Source organism: Oenanthe melanoleuca, chromosome Z, assembly GCF_029582105.1.
Source record: "Oenanthe melanoleuca isolate GR-GAL-2019-014 chromosome Z, OMel1.0, whole genome shotgun sequence".
Classification (NCBI taxonomy): domain Eukaryota; kingdom Metazoa; phylum Chordata; class Aves; order Passeriformes; family Muscicapidae; genus Oenanthe; species Oenanthe melanoleuca.
Window position 1 is genome coordinate 68,345,175 of NC_079362.1, and position 13,297 is coordinate 68,358,471.

Here is a 13,297-nt window from a genome sequence, read left to right on the forward strand (position 1 = left end):
TGACAAGGAGAGGGGTCTCATTAGAGAGTTGTGGGAATGGCTCATTAGTGGCAAATAAAAACTATCTGTGAAGAGTGAGGGTACATAGTGCTTGGCATCCCCCACATCAGCTGTGATGGCATCACTGTCCATCACCTACCCCTGCAGAGTCCCAGGGCTTTCCTGGAGGGAATGCGTCGAAAGCACAGACAGAGGTGAACAGAATATCCCCCAGTTTGGCCCAGGGTACAAGCTGCCACTATCCCACCCCATGGGTGGGCACAGTGAAGAGGGGAGCAGCAGCAGGAAAAGAACTGGACTCCCCGGCAGCCCCCAGGTGAGTGATGAACCTGCACCCCAGATGGCAGCACGAGAGGATGAAGAGGAACAGCTCCAGGGATGAGCATCCATTGCTGCAGCCTCCGTGCAGCAAGTCTGCAGGGCTCAGCCCTCTCCCAGCTAAGCCTGGGGCTGCATCCATTCCTCCACCCCGTTTCCCACTCTTCCACAACCCTGCAGCACTCAGAGACAGACTCAGAGCTCCCCCCAGGGAGGAAGAGGAGGCAGCGCAAGAGCAGGGACAGGAGCAATAGGTATGGGGCCACCAGCACATCCTCTGAGCCCTGTGTCACCCCTCACCAGCAGCTGGGGGTCTTCACCAGAGACCCCAAACCTCCCACCTAGGGCTGAGAGCCACAAGAGCACAGGTAGAGGCACTTTGTTTCCAGGTTTTATTGTCCAGGAGGGTTGTGCCCCTCCACGGGGCAGAACTCCCAGTCCCACCAGTGAGACTGGACTAGTAAGGAGGGTTAGCCCTTTAGTGGTGGTAGGAGCATGCTATAGGGGCAGAAGACACAGCCTGGGATGGTGAAAGAGACAAGGAACACCACCTACACAAGGATGCCACAGAATTAGGCTCTGGGTTCCCAAACAGGCAAAACCAGTCCCAAAAACCAGCCTAGTCGTGACAAGGTTCAGGAGAATCTGAGAGCTCAGAGGGCTCATATCTGACAGGAATTCCCAGACCTCAGTTCTCACCACTCCCAGCTGACTCCTGACCTTAGTGAGCACACCAAATGACACAAACCTCTACTATTAGCATAGAACTGTCACGCCCACCACTGAACCATGCCCTAAGTGCCACATTTACACATTTTTTTAATACTTCCAGGCAGAGTGATTCCACCACTTCTGTGGGCGCCTGTTTCAATGTTTGACCACCCTTTCAGTGAAGAAATATTCCCTAATATCCAACCTAATCTAATCCACCCCTAGTACAGCTTCAGGCTGGTCCCTCTTGTCCGATCATTAGTTATCTGGGAGAAAAGAGCAACCCCCACTTGGCTATGGCCTCCTTTCAGGTAGTGTGGAAAGCAGTAAGGTCCCCCCTCACACTCACATCCGAGGACAGGATGCTCTGCTGCTCCTCATCACACCTCCTCAGCCCTCTTCTTGTAGTGCACCTCGGGGAGGCTCCTCAAGCGCTCAGCTGCCTGCAGGGCACGGCACAGGGGACAACCAGGGGCTGCACCCAGGACTGCCCTGGCACACAAGCCCCTGGCTCCCCCAGTCCCCCTGAGCTGCACTCACCTGCTCTGGGGTGAGGTCCCTCTGTGCCTGCGCCAGCATCTCGTATCCCACCATGAACTTGCGGACGGTGGCGGAGCGCAGCAATGGGGGGTAGTAGTGGGCATGGAGCTGCCAGTGCCTGCAGTCCTCTTGCAGGTAGGGGCCTGTGGGGGCTCCTGCAGGGGGTAGAGGCACTGTAAGAGCTGCAGGGAGTGGGCAGGGATGTGGATGGAAGGCTTGCAGAGCCACGCCACTCACCATGCCAGCCCATGGAGTAGGGGAAGGAGACTTCGAAGAGGTTGTCATACTTGATGAGCAGCCTCTGCATGATGGAGGCCAGGCCTGCAGAAAAGTGACAGTGATTCACATCTCAAGCTGGCCAGCAGCTTGCCAGGTGTGCAGTGGGGTACCTGCAGCACCTCTCCCCAGGTGGACATCAGTGACATGCAGGAGGGATGCACTTGGGAATTCTGACACCTTCCCACTCACACTGGGAGCCTGAGCAATGCAGCAGGAGAAGCCCCCCACCAAAGCAAGGAGCACCACGTGCTTCATCACCCCAAAAGTCACACCAGTCTTCAGTGTGAAGCACCCCACCAAAGCAAGAAGCACCACGTGCTTCATCACACGAGTACCACCAGCAGTACTGGCTGTACCCAAACAAAATAACTAGTTCTTATCCTAAGAAACAGAGGTGCCATTCCCCTCCTCAGCTAGGTTTGGCAGCCCCCACCCCAAGGACATCAGCCCTCCAGCACCAGCACGGCTGCCTCCTAACAAAGGAGCATGGGTGCAACAAAACTCAGGGCCACTCACTGTCCTTCTCACTGTCACTGAGGTCCTGGAGGCGACAGACATGGCGGCGGGGCAGCAGCAGGGTCTGGTATGGCCAGGTAGCCCAGTATGGCACCACGACCAGCCAGTCTGCATTCTCCACCACCAGCCGTTCCTGCAGGGCACAGAATCACAGAATCAGCTAAGCTGGAAAAGACCTTTCAGATCATCAAGTCCAACCTATGATCTAACACCACCTTATCAACTAAACCACGGCCCTGAGTGCCACACCCAGTCTTTTTGACTCCACCACCTCCCTGGGTAGCCCATTTCAATGCCCACTCTTTCAGTGAATAATTTTTTCCTAATATCTAGCTGAACTTCCCCGGAAGTCTTGTCTTGTCACTGGTTGCCTGGCAGAAAACACCGATCCCCCACTGACTAAAACCTCTTTACAGGGAGCTGTAGAGTGTGATAAGGTCTCCTCTAAGCCTCCTTTTTTTCCAGGTTAAATACCCCCAGCTCCCTCAGCTGTTCTTCATAGGACTTGTGTTCCAGATCTTTCACCAGCCTTGCTACCCTCATCCAGATGAATTTGATCATCTCAATACCCTCCCTAAATTGGGGGGCCCAGAACTGGACACAGCATTTAAGGTGGAGCCTCACCAGTGCCAAATATGAGGGAAGAATGACTTCCCTGGTCCTGCTGGCTGCACTATTCCTGATACAGGCCAAGTGTCATCGGCCTTCTTGGCCACCTGGGTGCACTGCAGGCTCATGTTCAGTCAGCTGTCAACCAGCACCCCCATATCCCTTTTTGCCTGACCGCTGTCCAGCCACTCTGTCCCCAGCAGGGGGATGTCACACGCTGTGCTTGATGAGGACATACACAGTCCCAATGCCCCAGGGCATTCCTAGGGTCCAGCTCCTGAAGGTTGGAGAGCCCATCCCAGCACACAACTAGCTCCCAGGAAGGGGATACAGACAACACCCATGCCTTCACCTTTCGGCCAGCCTCCTGCTCCGCATACTCCAGCAGCATGGGAACGCCATGCTGGCTCAGGTGCTGGCGCTGGGTCCGGTCCTCCAGGCACGCCTCGTTCGGGAGGAAGCTGCTGGCCCACACCTGGGAGGGACATTGGGGCACAGGACTGAGGGGCTCGTACCCCTAAGTCACGCTGCCCATCTGGAGGTCCCTGCTGCCACCAGGTGGAGAGTCTGGCATGTGGCAGCCACAAGGGACAGTCCTCAGAGGGGAAGTGATACGACAGACACAGGGGTATCCTCACTGCAAAAAGGCCTTGGGACCAGGGCAAGGCGATTACGTTCACATCTGCCCTCAGGGTTTGTTATAGGGTCACCACAGGGACTTGTAGTTTAGCCAGGTCACAGGTGGGACAACCTCACCTGGCAGTGGGGGTGCGGGTTGGAGCAGCCCATCATCGCTCCCTTGTTCTCGAAGATCTAAGGGAAGAGAAAGAGGTGCAGCCAGCAGGTCCCAGCCCAGGCTCCCACTGCAGGCTGTCCTGCTCCCAGCACAGCAGGGAAACAACCCGCAGGAGAACAGAGCCTCACACCCACATAGAAACACTCAGAAGGGCACCAAGGCTCAAAGGGCAAAAAATAGGAGACCCACACACAGCTAGGATGCTCCCAACCCCAAGTACTGTCAGAGCACCCAGCGCTGGCCTCCCACCTTCACCCACCAGCCCCACACCTGCACCCAGGGGTAGGAAGCTCCCAGCTCAGTGGCCAGCTCTGCCCACGCATCGATGACAGCTCGGATCTCTGGCAGGGACATGAGGGGCAGCGTCAGGTCCGACCAGGGGTGGAAACACATCACCTTGCTGTAGGGGAAACACGCATAGCTGCGACTGTGGATGTCTCCAGAGACCCTCACAGCTTTGCTGGATGCAGTGGGACAAAGGACAGGGCCAAAACCCCCAGAATGACCCCAAAACTGAGCAGGTGTATATAGAATAAGCGCCACATGAGGGTAGCAGGCCCAGTCCAGCACCATTCCACAGGCTCTTGACAAACTGTGTCCCAAACCCGTTGGAGCCATGTAGGTACTTACCACACACCCCGGGCTGGGGCAGCTCGAAACAAGGGGTGATCACTGTCATCTGGGGAAGGACAGAGGGTGGGCAGAGAGAAAGTGCTGAGGCAGAGCCCAAGCCTCTCCAGGCCACCCTGCAGCAGCCCTAGGACTCAAGTCGGGGGGTTCCCCAGCAACCTGCTCCACTCCCCAAAGTTACCAGGCTCTGGAGCATCAGGCTGCAGTGCAGGGAAGTCATTTGGGAAGACGAAAGTACCCTCGTAGTTGGGGTTCACCTGCCGGGGCGAGAGACGGTATCAAGGCAGGAGGGGGTGGCAGGGGGAGCCCGGGTCCCCGTGTCCCTGGTGCTACCTCGCCGTTGGCCCGGGTGGCTCCGGGGCAGAGGGGGTTCTTGGGGTCCCAGCGGGGCACATCCTCAGGGGGCGGCTTCTCCAGCTGACCCTGCCAAGGGCGCTTTACTCGGTGGGCCGACACCAGCACCCAGTCGTCCCGCAGCGGGTTGTACCGAACGTGCTGGTGCTCTGCGGGGCGAGAGAGCAGCGGGGCGTCAGGGGCAGACCCCGCCGCAAAGTGGGGACCCGCACCCCGCCCAAGCAAGCCAGACAGTCTGCACGCCGCTTTATGCCCTCCTCAGCTTCACCCCCCTTCCCCCTGTCCAGCGCTGGGAAGGTCCCCGCGGTCGTGCTGCGCTCCGCCGGGGCTCTGAAGGGAAGGACGGAGGAAGGCAACTCCATCCGTACCGCTGGCGCGGAAGCGGCCGCCCCGCTCCGCCGCCCTCAGCGACGGCTCCATTCTCCCCACAGCCGGAACCCCGCCGGGCCCGGCCCCTTCCAGCTCTGCCCCGCCCCGCTCCACCGCCCTCAGCGATGGCTCCATCCTCTCCACATCCTCAAACCCGCCGGGCCCGGCCCCTTCCCGCCCCTTCCAGCTCTGCCCCGCCCCGCTCCGCCCCCTCAGCGACGGCTCCATCCTCTCCACAGCCGCAAACCCGCCGGGCCCGGCCCCTTCCCGCCCCTTCCAGCTCTGCCCCTCCCCGCTCCGCCCCCTCAGCGATGGCTCCATGCCCCCCCAGAGCCGGAACCCCGCCGGGCCCAGCCCCTTCCCGCCCCTTCCAGCTCCGCCCCGCCGCGCCGGCGCAGCCCCGGGCCGTGCGTGGCGTGGCCGCGGCGGGGGCGGTCCCGGCCCGGGTCCCGCTCCCGGAGCCGGAGCCGGGGGCGGCGGAGCGCGGCATGGGCGCGGCGTGGGGGCGGCGGGCGCTGCGGGCCGGGCTGGCGCTGGGCGCGCTGGCGCTGCTGCTGCAGGGGCTGCGCGGGTGGCTGGCGGCCAAGCGCTACGAGTTCAGCCCCGCCGAGATCGCACAGCTCGCCCGGCACCACGCGGGTATGCGCCGGCTGTGGGGGCCCGGAGGGGCGGCAGGGAGCGAGGCCGAGCAGGGGTGGGCTTGGGGATGAGGATGAGCAGGGGGTTGGGATGGAGAGAGGAGCCGGGGACGTGGCCGGGAGCGGCGGCCTGGGCTGGAGGGGGGAGCCGTAGCGGGGGACGAAGGACGGGGGAGAATCCGGTACAGGGGGGCCGGGGCCAGGGAGGGGCGGGGAGCTGGGCCTGGGCAGCAGGACTGGGACAGAGAGGGGATCGGTACCGGGGTACAGCAACAGGGAACGCGGGGGAAGCGGGGGGGAAGATGGGACTGGAGCAGAGGAGGGATGAACAGCGGCATCATGAAGCCTGGTTGGGGCTGAAGCCCCAGGTGGGTCGGGCATCAGAAGAGGGCTCTCCGCTCTGTCGCCATAGGGCATGAGCTTGGTCGGGACTGCATGTCACCAGGACTGGGGCACTGTCACCTTCCTTGGGTCTCCCACATTGCCTAGCATCGGGGTTGGGCTGTAGGACTGGAGCTCTCCGTGCTGCTTATCCTCCATCACGATCCAGGGAGGCGGTGAAGCTGGGTCAACAAGAGCTGAGGGCTGGAGAGAGGAGATATCTACCCTAGGCTGCCCTCTCCAAGTGTGTGCTGGGACCCTGTGGCTATGCAGGGGATTTGGGAGGGTGGTCGGCTGAGCTTTTTCTGTGCCAGAGACTCACAGTGACCCTGGGTGCTGCAGGGCTGGACCATGAGCTGGCCTTCTCAAAGATCATTGTGGAGCTGAGAAAGAAGCACCCAGGCCACATCCTGCCAGATGAGGACCTGCAGTGGGTGTTCGTGAATGCGGGTGGGTGGATGGGCTCCATGTGCCTGCTCCATGCCTCGCTCACCGAGTACGTGCTGCTCTTCGGGACTGCTGTCGACACTGGGGGACACTCGGGTAAGCAGGGGGACTGGGCAGGCGAGTTCTCCAAGTTATTTCTACTCCACTCTTTCATGTGCAGCTGGCCATGGTGTGTCCCAGCACAGGGAGCCCACTGCTCCACTCCTTGTATGGGGTGAATGATGCTGGCCAAACACTCCCTGCAAGGGGACCAGCCCCCATGGTATCCTGCAGTATCTGCAGATCCCTGTGTGTGACATACTCCGCATCCAGCTGGCAGGCGATGGCACACATCTCATCTCCAAGTGCTTCAGGAGGGAGCAAATGCCAAAAAAGTTGGAAATTATGTGGTTTAAGGGCACCAAGCAGTCCTAGCTGGTGGTATATGGCTCTTCACACAGACAGTGGGGGTACCAGAGCCGTTGGCACTTCTTGGTGTATTGAGGGCCTGCCATCCTGAACCCCCTGCTCCACGATTCAGACCCGGGCTCCTGTGCTGTCCCTGTCAGGGAGCCACTGAGCCAGTGTTGTCTGTCCTCCCACAGGTCGCTACTGGGCGGATATTTCTGACACCATCATCTCGGGGACATTCCGGCAATGGAAGGAGGGGACCACCAGAAGTGAGATCTACTATCCAGGTAAGTGCAGCAGTAATGTGACCTGTGGGCTGCATCCATGTCTTTGGGGCACAGCCACTTGCTGTTGTAGAGGCCCTTCCTTTAAGCTGACAGAAGCCAAGAGCTCAGGATAGAGCAGTTTGGATTCCCAGTGGCACATGGCAGCATCTCAGTGGGTGGCAATAAGAGAAAACGGAGCAAGGCTGGAGTGGGGTTGGAAGGCTCAATCCTGCAGGCTGTAATCCTGTGTCTCCCATTTGGGCGTGATGTGGGGCAGCCACTGGGAGCTGTGCTGGTTGTGTGTTTTGGCAGGGGACACCATCATGCACCAGGCAGGAGAGGCCACATCAGTGCAGTGGAGCGCGGGCACCTGGATGGTGGAGTACGGCCGGGGCTTCATCCCCTCCACACTCGCCTTCGCCCTGGCTGACACCCTCTTCAGCACTCAGGACTTTGTCACCCTCTTCTACACCCTGCGTGTCTACGCAAAGGGCCTGCTCCTGGAAGCAAATGCCTTCTTCAGCACCTTTGGGTGCTGAGCCAGCCTCACCAGGGCAACCTGCTGAGCCCAGTTGGCTCCTTTCCTCCCAGCTGTTTTCTCTTCCTCCCTGAGCCCAGGTTCTAGCAGAGGCAGCAGGAAATCCCCTGTGCCTTCCCCGAATTGTTCTGTCCTTTCCCCACAGGCCAACAGGGTGCCAGGACAGAGGGACCTCGGCAGTCACAGCAACACAGAACATCAGTTCTCTTTACTACCTGCCTGTCCCTCCTTTCTATTGGAGTCACGTCCTGCTTTTCCATCCCTCAGGGCTGGAGTGGCCTTGCAGTGTACAAACACCCCTATGTGCCCTCAGCACAGAGAAGCTGGAGCTGGGTATCCCCAGGCCCCAAAAGATCTCCTGAGGCATCAGGGGAATGATGCTGCCCCTCGGGGCAGGGTGCACAGGGTAGACCAGACCAGAGCACCCCTTGCAGAGGTCGGCTGCTCAGTCCCCCGTGTCTCTGGCAGCCTGCCGGGACTGCGGGCAGCGCAGAGTGCTGTGTCCAGCTGGCAGCATTTCCCGTGGCTCCATCCCTGCTGATGTGGGTTGGCAGCACACAGTGTCACCCTGGCACAGGGCAGGATCAGTGCTGAAACCCCCTGGCAGTGGGGGGATGCCCGGGTTCTGTGCTGGAGGGCCCCCTGCTCCCCTGTGTGTCATCTGCCTTTGGGGATGGCTGGGGCTGGAAGAGGGTCACTTCCCCACAGTCCTTTCCCGGCAGTGCCCCCCAAGGGGGAAACCCACCGTCTGTCGCCTTAATGGAGACCCCATTCTGCGTGGCCTCTTGGCTATGCACCTCCCTCGTGTCCTCGAGTGCCCAAATGTCTGTACTAGCTCAGGATGGGATCTCACCCTCAAAACACTTATCCCCCCTGGGGACAGCCACTCTGCTCGGCTCCCGGCATGGGATCCCGGCTGCCAAGAGAGTGCTGTAATCCTCCAGCCAAACCCAGCTGTGCACCCTGCTTGCACCCCTGAGGTGAGACCCGTGTGAGCTCACTGCTTGGTGGACTTTCACCTCTGTTCTGCTGCCAAACACACAAGTATGTCCCTGGCCACCTAGGCCTGTAGCATGTTGATCCTCCTGCTCCCCAGACTGTCCCTGTTCTGCTGACCAGCAGCCCTGCACATGGGCTAGTTCTTAATTTGCTACCTGAAAAGAGATACCAGTAATAAAGTTGTTCATCCCACATACTTGGGTCTCCGGAAGAGTCTCTGGAGCGTGCTGAGCCCTGCCACAGTGAAGGCCAGCTCCAGCCTCTGCAGCAGTCCTGCTGACAGCTGGGTGTCCCTGGAGAAGCTGTGTCACCCCACTCATGGTCCTGGGAGCTGGGGGTACAGCGCTGGGCAGGATCAGACCTGTCTCAGCTCCCAGGGATTGGCAGAAGATGGTGCTGTTACTCCTCTCGCCACTGCAGTCACTGGTGACCAAAAGCCTGGGCCAGTGCCAGGTCCCATGTCCATGGCCAATCCTGGAGCTCAGGGAGCTCAGTACTTTTGAGGGGTAGTGGCAGTGCTGAGTCTGTGGCCCCCTGAGGGTGGTTGGACCCACACATAGCGGGTGGTTTTGAGAGGTTTGCACACACACACTCACACAGACACACACATAGGTGCACACACATGCTGTCAGACACATAACATTGTGTTTGTATTCACAGGTCGCGTGTGCATATAGGTAGAATAGTTTTCAGGTAGATGTGGGCACAATAGGAGGAGCTGGCACACGTTTGTAAATTGGTAGAACAATCAAAGCAAGTGCAGATGTGTGATTTCTAGGGCAAATGCAGGTAGGACATGTGTGCATGGGTGTAGTCAGAAGAGTTTTGTTCCCATGTGTGTGTGCCCATGCAGGTGACACGAGTGTGTCACACCTGTGTGTGTGCACAGGCTGCAGTGCACACAGCAGCAGTTGTGCACCCTGTGTGTTCACAAACACATGAGCTGTGTTTGTGTGTGTGTGCCCATGCAGGTGACACGAGTGTGTCACACCTGTGCATGTGCACAGCTGCAGTGCACATGGCAGCAGGTGTGCACCCTGTGTGTTTACAGACAGGCAGGCTCTGTGTGTGCACATGTTCCTGTGGGCTCACAGGCCTCCCTGGCCCCACACCAGGCTGCTCCCTGGGGTTTGGCAGGGCCCCGTTGGGGAACACGAGCAATCCCAGCCGAGCTGGCCCGCGCAGCAAGGCGCTAACTCAGCAGCTCGTATCAATACCGCTCCACTTACAGCGAAGGCCGCGTAATGAAAATCCGATGGGCACGCTGGTGGGAGTAAATAAGTATGCCATTAAAATAAGAAAATCAAAGCTCTGGACAGGTCTTTTCTCTTGCCCATTGATTTCTTTTATTACGGAAATATTGCTGCTAAATAACATTAGTGTGAACAATCTCAGCAGTGTTTTCTGTAGCGCCCGTGTCAATAACTCCATCCCGGGCGGGGGATCCCCCCCAGCCTGGCTGCAGGGCCAGCATCCCTGTCCATGCAAAAAGCTGCTCTGGGGGCTCCTCCCTCAGCATTACCAGCTCAGCTGGCATGAAGAAATAAACCACAACAAGCAGAGAAACCGCTCAACATGGGGTGGCTCAGGCAAATGCCAGCAGGGTGCATCTGGGCTTAGACCCAGGAACCCTGGCTGCTGTGCTGAAGCAGGAGGGGCTGTCCCCGTCCCAGCACAGAGCACTGAGTGCCAGGAATTCATTAAAGGGTCACAAAAAGCATCTCTTTGGTGGCTGTAGCCTCTTAATCATGTAAGTGTCTCCAAGCAGAGAAGAGATGAGCTTTGGACACAGTAAGTTCTGCAGGCTGTTGGTGCTTCTGCCTCTTCTACTGGTGCCATCCATGCCCAAGTCTATGCTGGCCTGACCCAGCTGCCTGCAGCTTTGCCATCATTTAGTTCTTATGGAGAAACTGAGGCACAGGTTGGAAGCTCATCTGCAATCACCCAGCTGCAGCACCAGCCCCTGTGCTGGGGCCAGGGCTTGCCCCTTTCCGCCTTGGCTGCCTAGCGACACAGCATCCTTCAAAATGCCCTCAGGCAGCAGGTACTCCTGGAGAAACAGAAGATGTACCAGACAGGAAATATGCACATTTTGGTGTCCAGAGGCCAGATGGGACTCAAAGGGCACCAAACCCTCATGGATTGGCTGGAAATGGGCAAGGAGAGTCAGCCACTTGCACTCTGGGTCTAGCTCTACCCCAGTCCCAGCTGAAACAACCATGAGTGGCATCTCCCCAGAGCTGTCATCAGGACAAATGCAGATCGCTGCCCTCCTAACACCTTCCCCCTGCAACTTGCTTTATCTTTCTGTCCCTCCACATGCCGTGGGTATTGATCAGCTCACAGGATCTATCTCTCTATTCCTCCTGCGGTATCTCTGCTCCAAGTATCCCTCACTCTGCTCTGCTGTCTGCTGTGCCCATCTATACCTCCACTGTCTGTCTGTGCCACCTCAGCCACAGCTGTCAATAGCCATTTGGACAAATTCTCTCCAGCTGGGAGCATCACCAGACCCCATCGGTGCAAAATGCTGAGCAGGGGGGCAAAGGGACATGGTCCTGCTTGCTTGCTCCAAGGAGAGCCTGAGCACAGACATCCTTCATGGCACATGTGCAGAACCCCAGAGCTGCTGTTATCACTGTGGAGGTTCTAGAGAGGAGCTGAATAGGACAGGTCCCTTGGTGGCCATGCCCAAGGTGATGGGACACACTGCACCCCCTGGAGACCTTGGTATTGCCACTGGCTGGGGTGCTAAACTGACCCAAGCACCCCAACCCCTCTGCCTTGCAGAAGGGGAGCTTCCCCAAACACTTGGTTGCTGCTGAGCCATGGAGAAGTCACTACGTCTGTCTCACTCCATCCAGCACAGCCTTCAGTGTGTAGGGGATAAGGCACAGCCCAGAGCAGAGGGTGCAGCACACTGGGGTGCAAGGCAGCAGCACTGGGAGGGGGAGCTGGAGCCATGTGGCATGGGGTCCTGTGAAATGAGTCCTGCAGGTCATCTGGCCCTGTGGGTCCCTCTGAAATAGGGCCAGGTCTCATCTTCTCAGTGGGAATTCAACAAGAGTGCCAGCACTCAGAGGGGTTGGCAAGCATGAGGAGGTCCCTGCCTCTGCTGCAGTGGGATGGGATGGGCCAGTGCAAGCTACAGCTGTCCAGCCCTGAAATAGGATGGCCGACAGCTAATTTATCTCCTGTGCAAAGATAAACAGTGCCTGGGGGCCCTGCGGGGTCGGGAGCTGCCTTGCACTCCCAGGGAACGGTCTGATTTTTCCAGGAGAGTCTCCCTGGTGAGCATGGTGCACTATGTCAAATGCTGCTGAGTGTCAGGAGCTTAAGGAGCCCCGAGAGTCACCAGAGCCACAGCAGGACACAGGGTAGTTTCTCAGATGTTCATAGGGAAATGGGAGAGCACAGAAGCAGCAGCTTTTCCCCACAGAGGGAAGTGGTGAGGGGGACAGAGCTGAGCCATGGAGCCTGAGAGCAAAGTCAGCTCCTGCCACCAGCATGGCCAGTGGCTGTTTTTCCTTCAGATGCTTGGAGGAAAAGAGAGGGCTTGGCTCATGCCGGCTGGGACAGAGCCACCAGCCCTTGCCACCCAACCTCCTGTCATCCCATGCCACCAAACCCCAGTGCAGTAGTAGGAAGTCTCAGTGGCTAACTGCTCTGGCTGTGGGATGGGATCAAAGCCAGCATCCCTTGTGTCCCGGCGTAGTGGGGTGATGCTGCTCCCCAGGCATCCATGCAAACCCTGCAGCTGCCCTGGCCAAAAAAAGCCCAAGAAAGAGCGGGTGCCTCCTCTGCCTCCCAGCAAAGTTTTCTCCACAGAGAAAGGAGTCAGGAAATTCTGACAGGCAGATGAGGGAGAGTAAGAAACAGTCTGGGGATGCTGCCAGAGGGCAGCACCCAAGGCAGAGAGGTGGTGTGCTCTCACCTCATCTTACCCCCTTCTCTGACATCTGGAGACATGCTTGATGATAGCCTGTGCCACAGTTTACCCCACAGGGCAAGCCAGGAGCTTTGAGCCACTCCAGTGACAGAGATATATGGCTTGTTCTACACGTACCAGGAAGCCTCTTTGGGCATCCAGGCCACACAACAATCTGACCCCTTCAGGCAGGGGAGGGGCACCCACAGCACCTGCCACAAAGATCCCTTCACAGTCCCAGGCTGAGGGTCACGGGTGGCACTGCTGTGATACCCCAGCCCTTGCGGATGGAGCTCAGGGTTCAGCACTTGGAGCTTGCCCCAGACACCCCTTTGTATCTGTACAAGGATTGGTAGCATGAGCATACATACCCACCTGCCCCAAAAAAGCACATGTGCACATGCCCTCCTACCCCTCCCAGCAGAGATTGCACACACCAACAGGTGAACACGAAACACACACCCACCCAAGCTCCCCATGGACATATATATGGCATTTATTATTGTCCCCAAGAGCAAACACATGTGTGCACACACTGCAAGCACTCAGCCCCTCTGGCAGCGCACACGGCTTCGCACATGTGTGTGC

General features: G+C 58.5%; 2 protein-coding genes across 6 annotated transcripts in view; one reads left to right on the forward strand and one right to left on the reverse strand.

Moving 5' to 3' along the window:
* Window positions 1-5,301, reverse strand: part of GALT (galactose-1-phosphate uridylyltransferase) — a 67,941-nt gene extending 62,640 nt beyond the window's left edge. For 2 of the 4 annotated variants that reach the window (XM_056514067.1, XM_056514068.1), the window contains exons 1-11: window positions 5,122-5,224; window positions 4,733-4,902; window positions 4,581-4,656; window positions 4,400-4,448; window positions 4,040-4,169; window positions 3,730-3,786; window positions 3,326-3,448; window positions 2,365-2,497; window positions 1,807-1,890; window positions 1,570-1,724; window positions 1,379-1,472 (exon numbers count right to left, since the gene is read on the reverse strand). In XM_056514067.1, the coding sequence (XP_056370042.1) occupies window positions 1,410-1,472; window positions 1,570-1,724; window positions 1,807-1,890; window positions 2,365-2,497; window positions 3,326-3,448; window positions 3,730-3,786; window positions 4,040-4,169; window positions 4,400-4,448; window positions 4,581-4,656; window positions 4,733-4,902; window positions 5,122-5,173 (1,092 nt within the window). In that variant the 5' untranslated portion in view covers window positions 5,174-5,224 and the 3' untranslated portion in view covers window positions 1,379-1,409. Of the gene's footprint in view, window positions 1-693; window positions 870-1,378; window positions 1,473-1,569; window positions 1,725-1,806; window positions 1,891-2,364; window positions 2,498-3,325; window positions 3,449-3,729; window positions 3,787-4,039; window positions 4,170-4,399; window positions 4,449-4,580; window positions 4,657-4,732; window positions 4,903-5,121 lie in introns of those variants that run through there. The other 2 variants (XM_056514064.1, XM_056514065.1) reach the window with 2 other exon arrangements.
* A 227-nt stretch (window positions 5,302-5,528) lies between these two features.
* On the forward strand, window positions 5,529-8,977 carry SIGMAR1 (sigma non-opioid intracellular receptor 1). 2 transcript variants are annotated; one of them, XM_056514383.1, is made up of 4 exons: window positions 5,529-5,761; window positions 6,484-6,684; window positions 7,173-7,265; window positions 7,557-8,977. In XM_056514383.1, exons 1-4 carry the CDS (start codon window positions 5,611-5,613, stop codon window positions 7,781-7,783), a joined length of 672 nt encoding a protein of 223 aa, XP_056370358.1. In that variant the 5' UTR covers window positions 5,529-5,610; the 3' UTR covers window positions 7,784-8,977. The 2 variants fall into 2 exon arrangements, with proteins under 2 accessions (XP_056370358.1, XP_056370359.1); XM_056514384.1 differs by lacking the exon at window positions 5,529-5,761 and having other exon boundaries at window positions 6,586-6,637.
* Window positions 8,978-13,297: the final 4,320 nt, after the last annotated feature.